Source organism: Manacus vitellinus, unplaced genomic scaffold, assembly GCF_001715985.3.
Source record: "Manacus vitellinus isolate BGI_N305 unplaced genomic scaffold, ASM171598v3 scaffold_16_pilon, whole genome shotgun sequence".
Taxonomy (NCBI): Eukaryota; Metazoa; Chordata; class Aves; order Passeriformes; family Pipridae; genus Manacus; species Manacus vitellinus.
The window spans coordinates 10,371,914-10,393,598 of record NW_021939189.1 but is presented as its reverse complement, the minus strand read 5'-3'; the positions used below and the strand labels follow the sequence as shown (position 1 = coordinate 10,393,598).

At 39.9% G+C, this 21,685-nt stretch overlaps 1 protein-coding gene across 1 annotated transcript; it reads left to right on the top strand.

Annotated features, from left to right (window-relative positions):
• Nucleotides 1-14,661, top strand: GATM (glycine amidinotransferase). Its single transcript, XM_018069708.1, has 9 exons — nt 1-133; nt 570-785; nt 6,028-6,223; nt 7,420-7,610; nt 8,905-9,042; nt 9,334-9,498; nt 11,413-11,476; nt 11,571-11,687; nt 13,641-14,661. The coding sequence occupies exons 1-9, from the start codon at nt 65-67 to the stop codon at nt 13,751-13,753; spliced, it is 1,269 nt and encodes a 422-aa protein (XP_017925197.1). The 5' UTR covers nt 1-64; the 3' UTR covers nt 13,754-14,661.
• Nucleotides 14,662-21,685: the final 7,024 nt, after the last annotated feature.

Sequence of the window (21,685 nt, the reverse complement as noted above, 5' to 3'; positions counted from 1 at the left end):
AACTAAACTAAGCTACACTAAGCTAAGCTGAGCTGTCCTGTCCTGCGCTGTCCTGCCAGCAGAGATGCTGCGAGTGCGGTGCTTGCGCGGGGGAAGCCGCGGAGCCGAAGCGGCGCATTACATCGGCTCACGGGTTGGTGCCGCCGCGCTGGGGGCTGGTGGGGTTGAGGATGCCCCGGGGGGACGGGGTCCTGTGTGGCCACTTAGTCGGGGCGCTCCGAGTGGTGGCAAGAGGGTGCGGGACGGCTGCGGGCTCCTCTGACTGAGGCTCGCCCAGCATCCACCCGGCTCAGCAGCGCAGAGTTCAGTGACTCCAGTCGCCACTGTCAGAGCTGTGCTTCTGTGTCATTACCCTTCTAAACTGAGTGCGTTTTAAAAGGCAAAATGTCCTTGAAGCGTCTAGTAGGCTGTGAATAAGTTAGAGCGGCTGTAACAAGCTGTGCTTCTGTTAATGCTCCAAATAGGGTATGTTCCTTTGGGATTACAGTGTTAAGGCACTTGTGGGCTGAACCATCACTTTTTGCCTTTTGTAAGGGAAGTATAATTTTTATTCTCGTTTTTATTTTAAGCTACAAAGAGTCTTTACAGGATGGGTGCAGCGAACTTTCCAGAGCACCCAGGCAGCCACGGCCTCCCAGAACACCTGTGCTGCCGATGACAAGGCTACCAGCCCTGTGCCTAAAGACTGTCTTGTTTGCTCATACAATGAATGGGACCCACTGGAAGAGGTCATTGTGGGAAGAGCTGAAAATGCTTGTGTCCCACCTTTTTCTGTGGAAGTTAAGGTAAGCAATAAAAAAAAAATACACTTAAATAGAAAATGATGTGGGTTTTATACATACAATTTGCTTAAGTGTACAAGGTATGATGTTCACTCTTGAGGATTCTTCTTTCAAAGTAGTTGTTTATATCTGTGAAACTTTACAGTATAGCCATGTTGGTGAGGGATGTGCTTTTTCTTTTCACTTTTAACTGAATGAGCTGTTTTAACCGAAGTCACTAATAGAGAGAATCTCTAATATGTGCAATTTGCTCTAGTTATATAGATCTGATGCTATCAAAGTATACACACTAGCTTTTGAGGTAATAAAACTTTAATTTGGCTTGAAACTAAGTAGGGTTACCACTTTAAAAAAAAAGTGTAATTTTCTACTTAATAGTCTGAGAAAAATCAAAGTCTATAGCTGTGGACTAGTGGGACTACTGTATTAAATAGCTCTGAAGTAGCTCACTGCAACTCCTGTGTGCTACAGCCAATATTGTGTGGAAATACATACTCTTCTGTTTTTCAAGATTTTTTCTGTGCCTAAAACTGAAACAGCAAACTAAATAAATCTGTGTTTCTGTGCTCTCTGAAATCATGTATTTTAAACAGTAACACTCAAACAATGGGCTTGCTTCAGATTTTTGAATACTTTACCTGGACTTAAAAGTTGCTGTATATGTGTGTTACCTGCATTTGTGGGATGCTCTTGAATCATTCTCTTTCATTGTTACAGTACAGCACTCTCTCCAGGGAAGCATGTAATCCATGGCTATCACAGCAAAATGAGCTGGGATAATATTTCTGCCAATGGCAAACAAAGATACCGAAAATATATTTAAAGTGCTGGAAATGGTCATCTTGGAGAAGTTTGAGATGTACTAGTGGAGAAGACTTCTCTTAGCTCTTTTTATGTTTGTATTTCTTTTTTTTTTTTTTTTTTTTTTTTTTTTTTTTTTTTTTTTTTTTAGAATCTGGGCTATGATTCTGGGCAGAACTGGTTGAAGGAGTGTGAATGAATTTCTTCAGCTTGTTAGTTCTAATGCCCAGACAGCAGAGTAATCATTTGACTTACACTGGGACATTTGAGATGACATCTTGTGCCAGTGAGCACAATGAAAGCTTCACTACTGACTTCATTATGACTTTTATTTACTCCTTGAAAGCTGCAGCTCAGTTACCAATCTCTGGCATCCTCTTTCAGACACTCCAAAGACATTCTATCAGCTTCAGAGAAAGAAGTGAACAAGTGTTGGCATTTCTAATATACGAGTGTATGTATATGCATCTATAGAAGACTGACATAATGAATGCACAGGAGGAGTAAGGAAAAAAATGTCTAACTTTTTTACATTGTGACATTCAGTGAAGCAAAATTCTGTTCTTGAGTAGGGGCCAAGGGCTTGCTTTAGTGCCAGAAAAAATAGTTCAAGTGTCTAACTTGCTGAAGTGTGACATGCTATACAGGTTTTACTGCCTATTAGGCTATAACTACTCATATGAGATCAGAACTTCACTTTCTCATACGTGTGATATCAAAAGCTCAATGAGGAATGTCAAAGGACAGGATTACCTCTGCAATTCCAATACCTTAACCTTGGGTTAAAGCATGCTTTAGCTTTGCTTCATGTCAACTGCCAAGCCCACAGCAGGTACTGGGAACAGACCATGCCAGCTGAGATGTAGTTTCCTCTAATTTTCTCTGCTTTTGTCGTAAATTTTGCTGTAGAAACTGCAGCAGTAACTACCTGGGGGATGTTGCTGAGAAATTCAAACAGTAGTTCGGTCCTTCCTTGACTATTACTATTAATTAACAGATGAATTATTGTTCAAATCTCCATATGGCTGAAAGATAAGGTGTGTATGTGTGTGTTGCTCCAGTGTAATACCATAGCCAGAAATCCCTGTTCCTGCCCCTCTGAGTAGCAATAGTAGGGTTCATGTGTTTCACATGCCATCTGCCAAGTATGCATGAGGGTCACTGGTTATAAAAACTGCAGTTTGAAACTAATGAATTTGATTCTCATAAGGAAAATTTGAAGCTTTGGACCTGAGACACTTTAAAGAATATATCTCAAATCATAAGAGTTTGGTGAATGCTTGTGTTGAGGTTCAGTTTTAAGATTGTATGCAGGTTTATTTACCAAATATTTAAATGCAGGAAGCATGTCTGCATTCAGCATTCTTGTACTTTGGGACATGGTTTTGGTATACACAAATCCTTTTGCTGTGATGTGAGACTGCTGTGCTCGGCATAAGAAGGAGGAAGGAAGGAATTGAATAGAGAGCCCTGCATATCTGATGAATATCAATGAGGTGACACTATTGCATATCCTTTTCAGGGTTTGAAATGGTCTATGTAGGTTATGTAGAGGTAAATACACTATTTGGAAACATAGGGAATCTTAACAAGGAGGTGAACAACTGCATTAATTAGGAAGATGTCCTTTTTTGAAATAGCACTTTAGTGAAAAATCTCACAATTGAGACTTCTGAAGTTTTCTGAAGCAGTTAACACTTAGTGAAGCAGTTGAACTTTATAGCTTTGTACTCAATGCTTTTCAGTATATTTTGTGAATAATGATGCATTTTTGGTGAAGAGGTATTATTAATACAGGTCACTATATCTTGAGTGAGAATATGGGAGTGTGTTTACCACTGAATTAGACAAAAAGACTTCTGATTTGAATTTCTGTTTCAATGCTCTTAATTTAATAACTGTCATTACTAGTTTTAAGGTACATCTTGATAATGTTAATTATTTTCCACAAAAAAAATGTTTAAAATATATAGCAACTCTTGGGAACAATTCTGTTTCTTATAGACAATCTTTCCTCACAGCATTGCTTAAATTGCTCTCTAAAAAGAGTGAGTTTGTTTCAAATGTTGCTGCAGTGTCTCAGGTACTCTCAGTTCCTTTTCTATGTCCTGGCCATGGTACCTTTTGAAGAGCCTGAACTGACTTGTATGTATATAATCAAAGGGGCCTGAAATCTCAACCCTGATTTGGTATGGAATACATGTCCCAGCCATACACCCTTTTCCCAGATATTCAGAATGTAGGGAATATGAGTGGTGTTACTCTGTTGTAATCTCAAGATTATGCCATTGTATGGTTTCTCAGGTTTGAAAAAAATCAGTACTGGAAGACACACATAAAGAGAGGAGCTGCACCTCTTGGGGATGATGATATTCACATACATCATGGCTGGCTCTGAAAATAGCTTGCTTCACTTCATAGGACAAATTTATCTCATTAGCAGAACATGTTTCCATAGGAATGCTAAGCACTTCACGTGATCTCCATGTGACTTCTGACCAGCTGGCAAGTTTGAGGTGATCAATTTACCCAAGACCTCACTTATAGAAAAAGAATAAATTCCTTCAGGAGGGATGGGAAGAAGCTTCAGTATTGGAGGAGCAGGATGCCCATTCTGGGGCTCTCTGTGTAAATGTTAAGGTTGAATCTTCTTTCTTCTCTCTCACTTGTGTAACATGAGGGCAAATATCCAGAAATAGTAGAGAATAGAGTGGATAGCCTCAATTGTTAAAGGGGAACAGGCATACCTTCAGATGAATGGCCCTGCCTGCTCAGGCAGGTTAGCACTGACAGTGCTAACACAAAAGGAACTTTATTGCATGGTTTTTGTTGAGAACATCACTCTCTGGGAGGTATCAGGACTGCAGTGTCAGGAGAGAACCTCATGTTTGGAGGAGCAGGTTCTTCTGCACCCCGATGCTGTCCTTCATGCTGCTTGGATGGGATGGACTCTGGTAAAAAGAAGGCCTCACCACTTGCTTACCTGTTCCTGACTCCTGCTGTCATTCCAGAAGGGCTCCTTGCACTTGCATCTCTGCTAACACTGACGTGATAGAGGAACATTGGATACATTGAACTGAAGCAGCATCATTTGTTTTGATTGTATGTCTGGATTTTCTTACCCATGAGAACTAGGACATTATTTTGAATTTGTTTTTAATTTGAGAAGACTATCACAGGCTTTCAGCAGAGGATTTAGGCCTGTAAATGTTGTATTTGCTTTAATCCAACCCTGACAGGTGAATTTAGTATCTTTGGCATCTTCTAGACTGCTGCTGTACCTGAAGTATGGCCCCTTCTAGCCAACAAGGCATGTTACCTGTACTTGGGATGGCTTTAGAATTCTTGATGTCACCATTGTGACAGTACTGAAGGGAGGTTTTAACAAGGCAACTACAGATGTTTGCATTTTGGAGATGAACTCAAGGTTGGTTTAATATAAAAACATATCTGTAAGGCCTTATTTAATAGCAGAGTCTATAGTGTTTGTCATGCTTGGTGTGTTTGTACAGGTGTGCTGTGATAAGGACCAAATCTTTCATGGCCACTTGGCAATACTAGTCACTAAATACTAACTGAAGTGTAACGTAGTCTCTTGGTTTTCATCTGTGGTTTAATAATAAGACTTTCTGTAGGGATATGGATAAAGAGAGGAAGAAATATTTATTACACTATTTAGAATAGTTTTCCTATCAATAGAAACAAGTAGCTTAACTTACTGATCCATCTATATCCAAAAACAGAGGAAGTGGACGAGGAAATGAAATGTCCTGAAAATCCTGTCTAAAAGTCAGACTAAACTTGCAGGTGGAAATCAAATGTGTACTCACTTCTTCATATTCCAGAATGGGTTTCCCTTTTTTCCTGCTGTTCCTCAGAGGACTTTTTTTCTGGGGTATCATGCTGCATGTGCAGTCCATTAGCAGCATTGAAGCAATCTGCTGGCTCAATGAGCCTGCTCAGCACACACAGCTCATACTTTGTCACTGTATTTGTGAACACATCAGCCCCTCACAACTAGTCTGACACCTGCACTTACATAAGTTTAGTGACTGGACACAACCACACACAAACCTTGCTGATGGTGTGTATAAGTAGAAAAATAGAAGTTGCAAAGGTAAAAAATAAAGATGGCAGAGGGCTAGGAGAAGGATTCTCAACCAGGCAATAATTGAGAATTTACGAAATATTGACACTTCTCCCTTCCTTTTTTTTTTTTTTTCCCCTGCCCCCTCCTCTCCTTTTATTTTAAAAGAATCAGCAGGACATGAACAATTCTTAGGAACTCTTCAAAATATTGCAAGAATCGGATGTAAGGCACACTCCAATGTGTTAGGGTTAAGAGCAAGAAAATTTGAACAGTAAGAATTGTGTCTTGGGCATCTATTTCACTCCAAAATAACTGATGCTTATTCTTTGTCACTTACATGTCCTTTTGTTTTAGGCCAACACGTATGAGAAGTATTGGGGATTTTATCAGAAATTTGGAGGCCAGAGTTTCCCCAAAGACCATTTAAAAAAAGCTATTGCTGAAATTGAAGAGATGTGCAATATTTTGAAAGGAGAAGGTGTTATTGTCAAGAGGCCTGATCCAATTGACTGGTCTGTGAAGTATAAAACACCTGATTTTGAGTCTACAGGTAAATATTCTTCCATTGTTGAAGGTCTTATCTGTTTAGCCCTTGCCTGAGACATTTTGGTTTTCATCTAGTCTGCCTTCTTGCTAGGAACAGGATTGTTGCCAGCATTAAGTGAGGTCAGCGATGGCTTTGTGTAGCTATGACTTGAAAGATCTTCAGGGATGGAGATTCTGCCTCCTGGTTTGCTGACCTGCTTCAGTGCTGCAGGGATTTCCAGATGGCAGAAGTTTGCCTGATAACTAACCTGAACTCCCCCACCAGCATCTGTTGCCAGATTCCCTTTCTATGTTGTCACTGCCACTGCCAAGAAGTGTTCATCTGTCACGTTTAATGGCCCTCAAAGTAGCTGTAAACTGTTACTGCTTTGTCCCCTACTTGCCACATGACAGGTCAAATGCTATAAGGCCTCCTGCTGTCATGACAGCTCTTCATTGGATCCTAGGGTTGGATCCATCTTAAACTATAGAGGCCAAAATAGTTGGAGGCAACAGTTTTTTTTCAGGGACATCCTTGCTAGTATCAAGGAAATCTGAATGTCTCTACCTGCTGTCCACATTCCTCCATGTGTAGCACCATATGGCTTTTATTGTCTGCAGTGAGAGCACACTGGCTCATGCTCAGCTTTCCAAGTGTAGTCCTCAGGCTCCTTTTACATCAAATGTGTTGTTAAGTTGTTCTAGGGGAATTAAAATTAATTAGGGAACAGATAATGTTAATGAAAAGTGTAATGGGAGTACTTCCTGCACAGGTTCTGTGTTCCATCAAATTCCTCTTTGGTACTACTACTTTTTAAAACGATTGTATATAAAGAAATGATGTTCACTTGGAAAATTTGCTACCCATCATCACCTTTTAAAGTCATCTGGGTAAATCATAAGCATTTGTCCAGTTAATTTTCATTAACCAAATTACACAGTGGAAGCTTGATGGCGGATGGCTTTCTTCTGGCTGTGAATTTGTTGTGAGTGAGGCTTTGTGGCAAAAGTTGCATGTATTTTGAACAAAAAAATGTCACTTTGAAAAATTACTGAAGAAAGTAAGCACCCAATATTATGTGCTGGTTTCCTGACTTTGCTAATGATGATTTTTGCCATAGAAGTAGAAGTAATGGTAAAAAGGAGGGTAAAAAATGAATAAGCTGAAAGAGCTGAGAAAAGCATAATTTTCTCATGAGTTAATGGCCATTTCCCTTTCAGGTATGTATGCTGCCATGCCAAGAGACATCCTGTTAGTGGTGGGAAATGAAATTATTGAAGCACCAATGGCTTGGCGTGCTCGGTTCTTTGAGTACAGGGCATATAGACGACTAATCAAAGATTATTTCAACAGTGGTGCTAAGTGGACAACTGCCCCTAAACCCACAATGGCAGATGAACTCTATGATCAGGTACTGCTCTAATTTTCCTTTAGAACTTCAGTTCTCATTACACAGAATTTTGTTGATAATTTCAACCTGAGGTTTCACAATACTGGAGGAGGGGAATGGTACAACTCTGGAGATTTGTGGGTTTTTTTCTAGTGTTTGCAAACATGCTGTAGCCTTTCCAGATGAAACGAAGTGTGTGCAGTTAGGGAATAAGGAACAGGAAGTTGTGTCTATTGAATTCTTCTGCTTTGAATTGTTTTGGTTACGGGCTGTAACTGAGCATTACTAAGGAGGAAGGAATGCTAAAAACACATCACAGAGACTACTTTAAAGAATTAAGATTCCCTGAGAATGTCCATATATCCTGAGTGCAGGAAAGTGGTAAAGAATACATATTTTGTCACAGAAAAAATCCAGCTCATAATACTTGTTTTGCATGAAGATGAGTATTTTGAAAGTTACATAAAATAGTGGAGGATCAAAACCGTGAGTATTTACCATGAAAAATTTTAAGTGAATAGTATCTTAATCTTTTTCTAATAATTTTTACTTGGACAATTTTGGTAGTTTCCTATAAGTCCCCAAATGCATTGGGACCTTGGTAATAGCATTTACAATAAATGCAGTAAACTAGTTGTGGAATGATTATGACTTTTTCTGGGAACAGTGACATCAATGATACAGAGAAGTCTTTGTTAAAAAAAAAAATTACCTTAGAGTAATCTGTCAGAAAACTTCCAGAGCCTGTTCTAAAGCACAGAAACCACTTAGTTGGGATTTTTTTATTTGTGCTGGGTTTTACACCCCACTTGTTCTTAATTGCCTTGTTTCATTTTAAAATTATTTGAAATAATGAAGATCTACCTTCAAACTTCTAGTTTGAAGTACTGTTCCATTTTAAAAATGTGGGAAAGCAGGGAGCACACTTTTCTTAGGAATAGCAATATCAGTATTGCTGTCTCTGTGCAGTGATATGTTGGACTGATAGTTAAACTCCACTGGTAATGAATACTTCAGATCCAGAAGCCAGAATATTATCAAGACAGGGGTTCTGAAGAGCAATTAATTTCTTGGTATAACTGTTGTCTCTTATCAGCTGGTTTTGAATGTGCTTAAAACCTTTCCCTTACACATCCACATTTAGGTTTTCTTTTTTATTCTATAACAAGTAAATAAAAACACCTCCAAGGAACATAATAGCTATCAATATTAACATAATTTCTTAGTTTCAAAATACTCTTCAGTAGCAAATAATTTAAAAACTTTCCCTTAACCTCTCCAACCTAAAGTTGTTATTACTTTTTTCTACAACTAGAACTATCCAATCCACTCTGTTGAAGACAGGCATAAACTGGCTGCTCAGGGAAAATTTGTAACTACTGAATTTGAGCCATGCTTTGATGCCGCTGACTTCATTAGAGCTGGAAGAGATATCTTTGTACAAAGGAGCCAGGTAAACAAAGCTTTCTTTCAATGGTTTTGCTGTCTAGCTTAATGATTGATACTTTGTATCTTTTTAAATTCCTGAGCAGCATTAAAATAAGAGTGCTGACAGAAGAAATTGCTATTCATAGAATGTTTGATACACGGGGTAAGACTGTCTTCCAGCTAAGGGGTTAGCTAAAGGCACAAACTTCTCTATTATTTTGGCTTTGAATATTTGATGAAGTAAAACCTTAGACAAACTAAACTTGGATGCAGCTTATAGTCTAGCCCAGTGAAACTTCCTTTGTCCTGTTTTCAGGTTACAAACTATATGGGTATTGAATGGATGAGGCGACATCTTGCACCAGACTACAGAGTGCATATAATATCCTTTAAGGATCCTAACCCTATGCACATTGATGCCACTTTTAACATCATTGGACCTGGTCTTGTGCTCTCTAACCCAGACCGTCCCTGCCACCAGGTAAGACTGTAGAAGAGGAGAAAGTGTTTAAAAAGGACTCAGCTGGATTAGTTCCCTCCTGGGTAATTACTCTTCCACACGTTTATTTTATATACACTTGAATAATATTAAATTATTGAATTGAAATAGAACCCAGGCGGTTGTTCAGGAACTTATAGATGTATCTGGATCTTGACTCCAGAACTTTCTCAGCAGTGCAATGACCATTTTTCTTCCTCAGTTTTCTGCTGCAGCTCTTTGTGCTTTCTTAGTGTGAATGTAAGTGGATGTGCTGTGTTTCTTTCTCTGTCCACGGTTAAATATGATGGCAGTAATCCAGTTTGTAATAATGTATCAAAGCAAGTCCCTAGGATATACTACTACTTCTCCAAACACTTTCATTACTTAAATACTTTAATTGAATCCAAGGAGAAAATGAGGGTTTCTGCTACTCAGAGTGATCTCCCTTCTCATTCCTATTTTGGAAGCCTCTCCTTTAGTGTTGTTTGAGCCAATGGCAGAAAGCTGGTAGTGGCTCAGGCATTCAGCTTTGAATAACTGAGCAAGAAATACATCCTGCAGAGCAGGAAAAAGGAGAGACATGTAAAACCTGCTACTACACTTTGAGAAAAAGCTACTATTGCTGAAGAGCACAATCAGAAGAGAAAGCCTTCCAGATAGTAAGAGCTCGTCTCTGGTACAGTCATGTTACCTGTACTGCAGTGCTGGAGGATTTTTGTGAGGATCCCCATGACTTCAGGAGCTGTACAACCACATGGGAATAGCTGAGCTGATCCTGAGTCTGTGGGATAGAGCTGTGTGCCACAGAGATTACGGAGCCATGTGCACAGCTCTTGGAAGCAGTGTTAGTCTCTTCTCAGCAAGTGGTTTCAATGCAAATGGTCTAATTGAATTACTGCCTCTTTTAATATCCATTCTGAGAATATAATTTTTAAAACAATCATAGTTTTTTCCCTCCCCTTTTCCTTTCCATTGCTTTTTTTTTGTAATCTTACTTGCAAGAGGAGGTTCTTGGCCTTCCTGTGTTAAACCCACGTGCTGGGACTTTTTTCACAGAAAATGGCAGTCTGTGCAGATAGAAAAGATAGATGCAGCTTGCTTTCATAAAAACTGACTTGGCAGTTCTGGATGACCAGGAAGCGGTGGGGGGTGGTGTGAATGGTGTGGATGAAAGGGAGCTTTTCTTGAATGGTGCGGATGAAAGGGAGCTTTTCTTTAAAATCCTTGCGGGCCAGGCTGGTTATTGAGTGTTTGGGATCAGAGCTCCGCCTCGTGGTAACACTTGAATGAAGAGCTCTTCCAAGTACTCAGACAGCGAAGTTGAAAAGTCAATTCTCCTTAGCCAAATTATCCTCCTCTTATTTTTAACTTAATTGTGTAGTTCTTAGAGACACAAATTATTACTTAGGATGCCTTTACGTTGTTCCCTTTGTTAAATAACCTGCATATTAAGTTTCTCATGAAGCATGATGGAAAGGTATTTTCATGTGTTATTTCTGATGGGCTTTATAAATGCCTGTGTGATTCATATAAATGGATTTTACAATCATATGGGAAGAAACTATACTGAAAATAAAGATTTTAATATGTTTGTGCTGTTACTAATATATTTACTTAACAGGCTCCAAACTGCATGTGCTACTTTTTGTCTTTAACATATATTAGTATACCTAGCATATATAAATGCTAGGTATGCAAAGAAATAAATGCTATTGGTATGCAAAGTTTAAAAAGGCTTTAAAAAGGTGCTTGTATGAAAATCGGGTTTGTAGATGAAACTTGAATGAGGGCAAGAATAGTGAACTGAGGGAATGGGATGTCATGCATATTGAAATAGCCTGAGAAAATGACATAAGTTGGAGGACTTAATACTCTAAATACACTCTTGAGAATGTAATTAAATTGCTCTTTCAGATTGAGCTCTTCAAGAAGGCTGGCTGGACTGTGATCCAACCTCCAGTGCCACTCATCCCAGATGGTATATTCACTTTTCTATGGATTCCAAGAGTGTTCTGAAAAGTATTAATATGGGGCAACATTGGTACATACCAAGTTGATTCTCATGTGTTTAGATCACCCACTGTGGATGTCTTCTAAATGGCTCTCCATGAATGTCCTGATGCTGGATGAGAAACGTGTGATGGTGGATGCCAATGAGACATCGACTCAGAAGATGTTTGAAAAGCTAGGTATGTCCTAATGTACTTGTACATATACCTAAAATAAAATTATCATGATACCAGCTATGCACATCAGGGTAAATGGAGGTTTCACTTAAAATAGTCAAAGCAGACAGCACTGGAAAAGGTATTCAAACTTTTGGGTTAGTAAGTAAGAATCATGCAGTGATTTTTCTCCTGAATACTTCAGTCATATGAATATGGGCTGCTTCTGCCCCCTATCACTTCCAGCAAATCAAGGTATGAGTAGCAACTGAAGTTATTGCTAGCAAGCTTTTGAATGAGCTTTTTTAATGTAAACTGTCTGCTCAGTTTAGGGTCAAAATCTGTCTTGGGGAGGTTGGGTGCACATATTGCTCAGTGATGTTGAGCTTACTATCCCTCATTGCCAAAATACTTTCAGATTTTTCTAGTTTCAAACTCATTGTACTTTAAACTGTCAATACCACTTAACCCAGGTATTTCTGCTCATTTATGGAGTATCTCAGTCCTGTGAGATATAACCTCATGATAGCATGGAATTCCTTTAGATATGCAGTGACAGGAGAAATGTTATTAGACATAAAATCTCTAAGTCCTATTATGCACAGCTCGCTGCAAGGACAAATAATATGGACTTAAAAGTCTGTGCTCATGCAGTTAATTTGTCTGCTTCCATGGTGCTGGGAGCAAAGATGTAGGTAGTTCTACTTCTGGCTCATAGTTGGTTAGTAAGAGAGTAGCCAGATTGCTTGATGCTACAGCTGACTATTGCTGAAGGATGAGTATGTGGTGATGCAAAAGTTGATGGGGTAGAATGAAGACTTGTGGGTAGATGAGAAGTCAGGGGAAGTAAGAGATCATTGTAGAATAAAAGATAATACTTCCCAGTAGCAGAAGACTCTTTAAAAGGGAGAAAATTTATGGGAAGGAGAAAATGATCCAAATGTGGAAGATAGCAACTGTGAACCTAGAAGAAGGTTTGATGCCATGGGTGTGAGTGCCCTTATTGAAGCTTCCCTTAAATCTGAGATGATTGCAGGTGAGAACCATGCTATTCAATGTTTTAAGGTGCTTTTAAAGACTGACTATACACCCTTTAGTGAATCACTTAACTTCTCAGTCTTAGATGGCTTTAATTTGCTACATGACCAAGGAGTTGAGGATTTATAAATGATTGAAAGTACTTTAAAAATGAGGCAACTAGTGCTAATCATGGCTTATCTTTTGCACTTGAACTTGACAGTCTGTGTAAGTTCTAAATAAACTCCAGCAGTCAGTAAGTTCCTAGGACTGAGATGGGTCTACTGAGAAAAAACTATTACTGGTCTGGGTGATAGATTCCACTGAGCTGATCCTGAAAGTACCAAGAAGCAAAAAGGCCAACTTTGCAACAGAGAAGTCTTCTGATCCTAGTCTAGCTGTCAGGGCTTTGTGTAAGCTGAGCCACAGCTGAAACATCAGAGCTGAAAAGAAGTGGGAGGAAGCTTAACCTAGGTACTAAGTGTAAGAGTCTCTTTTTGCTTTCAGAGAAAGAGGGACTCAGAACTATCTACTTTGAATACATCTGTCCTTGAAAGGCACTTGAAAGAGCACATTCAGTGTCTGAGCCATAAATACACAGATTTATGCAAATGTGCCCTGATCATATATTGTAGCAGAATTTCAGCTAATTCTTCACACACTGCACAAACTGATTTTATCTTTATATTACTGGCGCATCATAACACATCAAACACTGGCTGTGCTCCAGGCACTGTATACACCTAAGGGTATTGCTGGAATAAACAAGCCAGCTATGTTCCTAGTTTGTTCTCCGCCTAGAATTTGGGAAAATAAATTCTTAACAAACAAGTAGGAAATACCTTCCCTACTTACATCTAGCCGTATGATCTGATAAACTATTATCTACTGTTCCAATCAGAGCTCGCCACATGAATTTGAGGTTTTAATTTTCAAGTATGCACCGTATGTTTCTTTCAGGCATTTCCACGATTAAGGTGAATATTCGCCACGCCAATTCACTGGGAGGTGGTTTCCACTGCTGGACGTGCGACATCCGCCGCCGTGGGACCCTGCAGTCTTATTTTGACTAGTTAGGAACCAAATAGGTAGCAGTGGTTCAGCTTCTAAAATAGGCATAGGAAATGAACAAATCAATGTCACTTTTGCTAAAATGACTGCATGAGCTCTAGTGCTTGATCAGTGGTGTCCTCACAGTGGTCTGGCAAATGTTTCATTCTTAAATACCCTTGACTTTCAGCAGGATAATTGAAACTACTTCCATCAGCAATACAGGTTTTCTGGCTGCCTTTTTGAAAGACATCCTTCATCTATGAAGCCTTTTCACGTTGGCTTTGAATGTAAAAGCTTGACAAAACAGCTAAAAGGCCTTGTTAGAATAGCTTGGCCACTAATATTGGATATCTACCTCTATCTAGTTACTCTATCAAATAGGCAGCTTGAAATGTGAAACTTGAGTAAACTTTCCTTATTCCTTTTAATCACTTTTTTTCCTAATATATTCATGTCTCATGAAGTTAAAACAGATGCATCTGTATAGATCTCTTATGGAACCAAGTAATTTTATAATGTTTTTCACGTTGAGCCATACAGATATTTACAGAGAGTTTCCAGTATGATCTAACTTCTAAGACATGTTCACTTGCCATGTACTTCTGCATTTTCTTCTGATGCATGTCATGCACCTGAATACTTTTTTATATTGCTTTTTGTATTGCTGAATTTGGGTTTTATTTAACTTTTATTCTGCTTGTACAGGTTTCACACTGAGTTGTTTACATAACTTAAAAAAAGGCACAAAACAAAACCCCAAGGACTAGCCCTCCTAACCTTAAACTTCTGACACCTTACACGCCTGTCTTCCTTCAGCTGTACCAGATACAGAAAGATGTATCAAAACATGCCAGATGCCATGAAGGAATTTGAGTACTGATTACTGACTATGTACTTTTTATGCTAATAAAGTTTTTTGCATTCTCAATTTGCTTTTCTGAAAATGACTAAGTATGAAATGTCTGGATGGAGACAAAATACGACACGTAACAGACACTTGTACAATGCAGAAAACCTTTGTAGTGTGTTGTTCATATGGTATGTTTCTACTTCAGTATGACTGGTGGGGGAAAGTAACACTAATAGATGTTTCTTAAGAGAATGTGGAGGAAACTACTTTTACAAAGCAGTGCACCTTGACAGAAAAGGTGTCAGGTATGACATGCTCACGTATAAGCTGTATGTCCATATTTTAGAGTTGGGTAGGGCTAAACTGGTCGAATATCAACAATCTAGAATGCTTTGACACATGCCAAATTGGAAAATCTAATTAGGCAGCTGCCAGCACTTGACCAGGATAGAGATGGTCCCTCTTTTCTCTCTAAAATCAAGGCTCTTTGGACAACGGGAATTCATCTGAGTCTTCCTGTAACCAGGCTATGTTTTCCAATATTGGCACTGGAGCTGGACAGCTGCATTAGAGGAGCACACACAGCAGGTCCTCTTTCCCATTGTTCTGCAAGCTGAAGTGCCCAGATCATGTCTGTGTCTCTGTGCTTGGCATAAGATACCACCAGGTATGGCTAAAACCATTAGAAACTGGCCAAGTGTGGATTAGTAACCAGACACATGTACCCTGGATGCCTCCAGGACTAAGGAGACTATATTTGCATACAATGTTATAGATGAAACTCTGACTTTATAAACATTTCAGCCTTTCCCCAGCTGTTTTGTTTATCCCTTATCAAATACTCTTTTATTAAAATTTGAAACTACGCACACAGTAGCAAGACTTTCTGCTTTGATAACACCACTGCTTCTGAAGATGTTTGGGTTTTGGGTTTTTTTTTTTGCTGTCAGTAATACAAGTTCTTTTACCTAATCCATGAATGCTTTGACTGATTTGGGAATAGACTTGTCTTTTAAGTCATCTTTCCTTCAACAAGAAATTCCAGGGAGTTGTTCCATATGAGCTTTCTGTTCAGCAGTAGTGCCAGAGTACAGATTGTAGAGACACACTACCAGGAATGCACTGACAGGAGGAGGCATTACCACCAATTGTTGTGGGACAGAGGACGATCTGGTGACATGAATATTTTCGAGACTTTTTCAGACCTGACTTCTTCACTGACCATAAATCAGTAAGTCAGTCAGTCCATTTCCATGTTATGTTGCAAGAGAACTATGCTTGGGTACTCCATAAGGTACAGCAATGGTTAAACAGTAAGTGCCTGGGAACTGCTCCAGCCTACAGAAGCAAGGATTATTTGGGAACCCTGTGGGATTCTGTCTAAGCCTCCTGCAGCACAAGTCCAGGGAGGACAAAGTTTGTATCTCTGCTGGAACAGCAATATTTTCCCACCAGTACAGGGACCATAAGACTCTATTCACAGGTATGTTTACAAATGTCCCTGGGGTGGATATGCATGTCTGTATTGCCAAATGTAAAACTGCCCTGTCTCACATTTTCTTCTGTCCTATCAGTGTTATTTGGAGATTGTGCAGCTATAGGAGAGAATTTATGAAGTGGAATGCAATGATAAAAAAAAGTTCAAAGGTAGATTTTAAAGCTCTCCTGGGCTTTCTCTGTGTATTGAAAAACACTGTTAAGAAGCACCATTTTCCCCAGTAGCCCACTCAGGAGTGATACAGAAACAGCACAACCTTCAGAGGAATGATGGAGGGAACGTGATACATAATAGTGTTATGGTGTGTGCTGCCACATAACCCTTACACATATAATCTTCCAAGTTATTTTTATTCTTACAGAGAGGGAGGTCAGCCTATGTCATAGTTGGCTTTGGTCAGACAAAGACCTGGAAATAGGAATCTACAGTGAGAAACAGAAGGGCTTGGTTTCTTCTCTGATATTGAATTACAAGCAATTTCATGAAGCCAAATTACATGTGGGCAGCAGGATACTGTTGGCCAGAGGAAGCAGGCATGATGGTGCTTGACCACCTCTGTTTCAGGCTGCAGTTTATGTGTAAATAAAGCAAACTGAATGTGGTCTGGACTTGAATTCTCCATAATTTGTTTTTCACTGGCTGTGAAGGCCTTAAATACTTGCTATTGCTTCAGATAAAATCAGCTTCAGCTTCCATAATAGATGGTACCTCAAAAGAAGCAGCAGAAAGACAGACCTGACTGGGAGGCCCAAAACACTGCATCAGTTACAGCTGTAAGGAAAGATGATAAATCAGTTGCCTAATGCACAGAGAGGTTTTCAGGGTGGGCTCAGCTCAGCTGCAGGGAATTAGCCAACCCCTCCCTGGGCGGGGGCCCTGGGGAACGAGGATTTTCCTTCCATTTTGCTGCTGAAACCCGGCTCTAGTAAGCTCCCTGGTCATGAGAAGGCATGTGTACTTGCATAGATGCCTGTAATAAGGATTCTTCGTGCCTGTTTTTTAGAGAAGATACAATTCCTAAAGTACCAGCACCAATCCAGAGAGCATGTGGAAAGAAGGTAAAGTCTCTGAGGCAAAGTTTCCTGCTGTGTATCTGTTGTTCGTGGTTGGCAATGCTACAGACTGGGGGAATGAGGGGGCGTTTGCCCTACTCAGTGAGCAAGAGGGGAAGAATGGTTTTCTGCAATCAGTTGCTTTGAGCTGTGTCTTTCCAAGTAGAAAATGGTTGTTTCTTGTTTCCGTACCTCCTGAATATTTCTGCTCTCTAGCTTAAAACACTCTCTTTTGGCTCCATTTCTTGGCATCTATATGAGTAATAACCCAAACTGGAAAGCTTGGTGGACAGTTCCACAACTGTGATGTTAATGCTTAAGAAGGGAAGGCTGATGTCTACTTGCCTCTGTGTAAAATTAGTTTTGGTTTTTAGATCAAAAATTAGGGCCACTGCAGGAAATATTTTTTTCTCTGGTGTTATGCAGTGCTGGTGGAAATCTGAATGTTGGGTCCACATATATTTCTGTTAGTTAAAGATGTTGCTAGAGTTGAATTCCCTGTTCCACTCTCCCATACTATTGGAGGCTCTTTATTCTTGCTAGGGAGAAACCCAGTGTGTTTAGCTGTGCTGAAAATGTCAGGATACCCCTGTCTCTGGTGGTTATCACTTCCCAAGAGGGTCTGCTTTTTCTTTCCTTCTGCTAGAGCATTCTCTGAGCTTAATTAGGCAGGCAGGAAATAGCTTCATGATAATGAATGATGTCCCAAGTTAGTGGTTCATTCATTAGTTTATAGCAAATTATCACAATTCATGACTTAATGAAGTCAAATATATGAATGAGAAACAGAACCTTCCAAACTGGTTTTTACTGCTATGTTATTTTCATAAGCTTGGGAGTGTGATTAATTGGGCAGCCTCACAAAAAATAAGCTAGCAAAATCCAAGGCATGCTCTGGAACAGTTTACACCCTCTCCCTGCTCCCTCTGTGTCTCAAAGGACAAGAATGAAGGGGAAACTATTTATCTGAGACCCAGACAGGATAACACGAAGGTGATTGTAGCTGGCAGGGACTAAGGTATTCCCTCAGGGACATTGATCTATCTGTTATCTACATGGGTGATACTTTAGAGACCTGATACGCCTAAGTGTGTTTCTGCAGGTTCCCATGTAGAAAAAAGTGTAGAAATTCTGGTTTGTGTTTCTGTGTTGGCATCTTATTGGTGTTGTTTCCTGATGCATAATACACCTGTCCTACTGTGTCAGAGCAGAGCTACAGTGATGTGATATTTTTTTCTTTGTTTTTACCAGTCCAGTACTTACCTTAGGGAGTTTTGGATCTTCATCTGTTTCGGGTGTCAGATGCTGCAGTGGCATATACTTGGAGAAAAGCATATTCTGAAAATTGCATGTGACGGGATGAAGGCTGAGTTGTTAATGGATTTGGATGGGTTTGTCTGTTTACAGCATTTAAGACAACGTAATTCTTTCTGGGCTTTCCCTCCAGCTATAGGGAATGAGGTGGAGAAAGAGTAGTCATTGTGCTTGGTTGCCCTTCCGCTGCTCCATGACTTTAGGAGAGCATTAACTGTTTTTTTGAAGTCATACTTAACCTTCTTCTTCTAAAGTATGGTATCTCACCCACCCAGGTTCTACATACTCAGTCTTTCCTCCATCTTTTTATTTTATATTTGCCACTGTGGTAGATGAATGTTTGGCTCATTTATGGACCTAGACTTATGCACCTATTTTGTTGTGACTGTGTGCTGGTTTTGGCTGGGACATAGTTAATTCCTTCACAGTACCTGGTATGGGGCTTTGTTTTGGGTTTGTGCTGGAAGCAGAGCTGATAACACAGGGATGTTGTAGTTACTGCTGAGCAGAGCTTACACAGAGCCAAGGCCTTTCCTGCTCCTCAACCACCAGTGAGGAGGCTGGGGGTGCACAAGAAGCCAGGAGGGAATACAGCTGGGACAGTGACCCCAACTGAGCCAAGGAATATCCCAGACCATGTGGCACCGTGGTCAACCGTAAAAGCTGATGAAAGATGTGGGAGATGTTTGTCAACTTGCACAGAGTAGCGAGGACTGATCCCACTCGTCGGTCCTTGGTGGTTTCCACCCACACCAGGGCCTGGCCCCCTTTGGCCCGTGGCATGTGATGAGCACAGGGCTCTCGGTAGTCAGGACCCCATATACCAGGTTTTGGCCAGCAGGGAGACCTGGGGGACCATCCACTCAAGGACAAGTGAAGTTGCATCCTCACACCAGATGCCAGATTTTATCTAGGAAGTGCTGTCAAAGCCCAGCCACAGCAGCACTAGAGGGTGCTGCTGAGACGCCAGTAGCTTTCTTCCAGTCTGTCCTAAGGAATGTTTTAGAACGATTTCTATTTATTTATTTTGTTCCTGATGATGTTTCGATCAAAGTCAGTGAAAACACCTCAAATTTTTTCTCAGGGGTAGGTATCATTTGTTTGATAATACATAAAGTACTATTTCTCAACATCAAAAAGTACATATCTATACATGTGAAAACAAGTGCTCTGAGTGCAGGGACACAGTCAGACATTTCCCCAAGGGCTGGCTGTATTGTTTAGGCTTGCATAGATTGTAAGAAATTAAATTAGGGCCAAAAGAGAATTGATCTCTGCCTTTTTAGACCTCCCTCACGTGGACTAAGAACCACAAAAAAAGTTTTGACACAGTCATTAATTTTAAGACTATGGCTCAAAAGCCATAGATTTATAGGGTATTTCCCCATTCTTTTAGATACCTTCTTGGGGCTCAGTTATGCCTCCTTCTTTACAGGAAATTAAGAGCAAATGTTGATATTTTATTGAACTCCAATACAGGTGAGATTTCTGTGGATGATGTGGTCTATCCTGGCAGTTCCTGTTCCCTCAGATTACTGCTAGAGTATTTCCTTCTGCTAGTGAAAATATACTGCTTGCTCTTAGAAATACAAAATGTGTTTGGAAGAACTAGAATTTAAGATGAACTGGAATCTATTCACGTTACCCTTGAGAAATTCCAAGTCACTAGGATGAAATAGAATTTAAGTTTTTACAGAAGCAGCAATTGCTTGCAAATTGCACATTATTTCTTTTGCAAATTGAAATATCATCTTGGTGGTACATCAGTGCTGCACTTTTCAACAGCAAATTTAAATTCAAACAAAATCTCTCTTGTTTACTCTTTTGTCTGTATTACTTCTGAGTCAGCAAGGCATTGAAATAACTATTAGGTGACTTGATGTTTATGGGGCTGTTGGGTAGAGTTTGGCCCTAGCTAGCTGGAATACTGAACTGTGTTCAAGGGAGCTACAGTTCAGTGACCCCAGGCTTGTTACACAGCTCACATAAAACTTATACCAGAACTGTCAGGTTTTGTTCTGCAGTTGACCAGTGAGCAATATGATGCCACTGGGTGTGTGACATCCGTGTAGAATAGGAAGCAATAATACCCTTGGTTTTTTTAAATATCATTGACAATACCATTACTTAACACTTCATCAGTATTTATCTAGTGCTTAATACATACAAGTATTTGGTTTACCACAGGCTTTCCTCTCATGGGAAAAAATAGTCATTGCATCCTTCGGTATGGTAGTGGCAACAGTGGGTGTGGGCTTGCTGTTCCCAAGAGTCATGAATGTTGAAAACTGAGAAATTTCACACATCCCCCTTCATTTCAGGGTGAGAAAGTCTGAACTAAATTTCTTTGGTCTGCTGGTGTGCTGGACTTTTCTTGGGATTGCTGGCATCAGGAGCTGGCATCTAATGCTGCAAGGTGTTATGGTGCCACAGTGAGTTCCTGTAAAAAAGGGTGAAATGGGGATGGCTGTCTTGATTTGAAACATGGCAAGAAGAAACCTCATTCTTCTGCAAAGCAAAAAGGCCTGCTAAAAGAGTCTCCTGCAGCCTCTTGTTCAATGTACTGGCTTTGTTTTGAAGGGATGGGTCTCTCCCCCAACCCTGTTTAGAAAGCCCCATTCCTTGAGAGAACTCAAGGGCTGTCAGAAGGATGGTAAATATAGTTATGAAAGGAGAAAAAAAGGAATTGCCGAGACTGAGTGACTTGGCCAAGGTGAAAGAGGAAACCAAACGAGATGTGGGGATTAATACTCTGTCTTTTATGTGTGTGGCTTTTACTTTAACTACATTGCCATTCTTTTTTCTATATATTCAGTAATGTGTGGTAATTGGGATGCTGGCCAAGAAGAGGCAGGGAAGAGGATTGCAGTGGTTGTCCTTATCAATTGTTGGGCAATGATTTCACAATTGTAGCTCATTTTCTTCATTGTGAACCTAAGAGACAGGCTGTACTGCACCACTGCTGTCTGCAAACACCAGCATATTTAGATCCTGCCCCTGTTTCTGCTAAAAGATAAGCACAATATCATGCAAAATGAGATTTCTTTCTTAAACAAGAAGAGATTTATAATGGTCAAACACTCAAGGTATGCCTAGCAATACCAAAACCTAAATCCTTTGCAATGGTCTTCAAGATGTTGTCATTTCCCAAATAACTTGGGTCTCTGAGTTCAGCTCACAAATCTTTTCTAACTGGAACAAACAAGTTTATTTCACTATACCAAGAGTCCATGTTTAC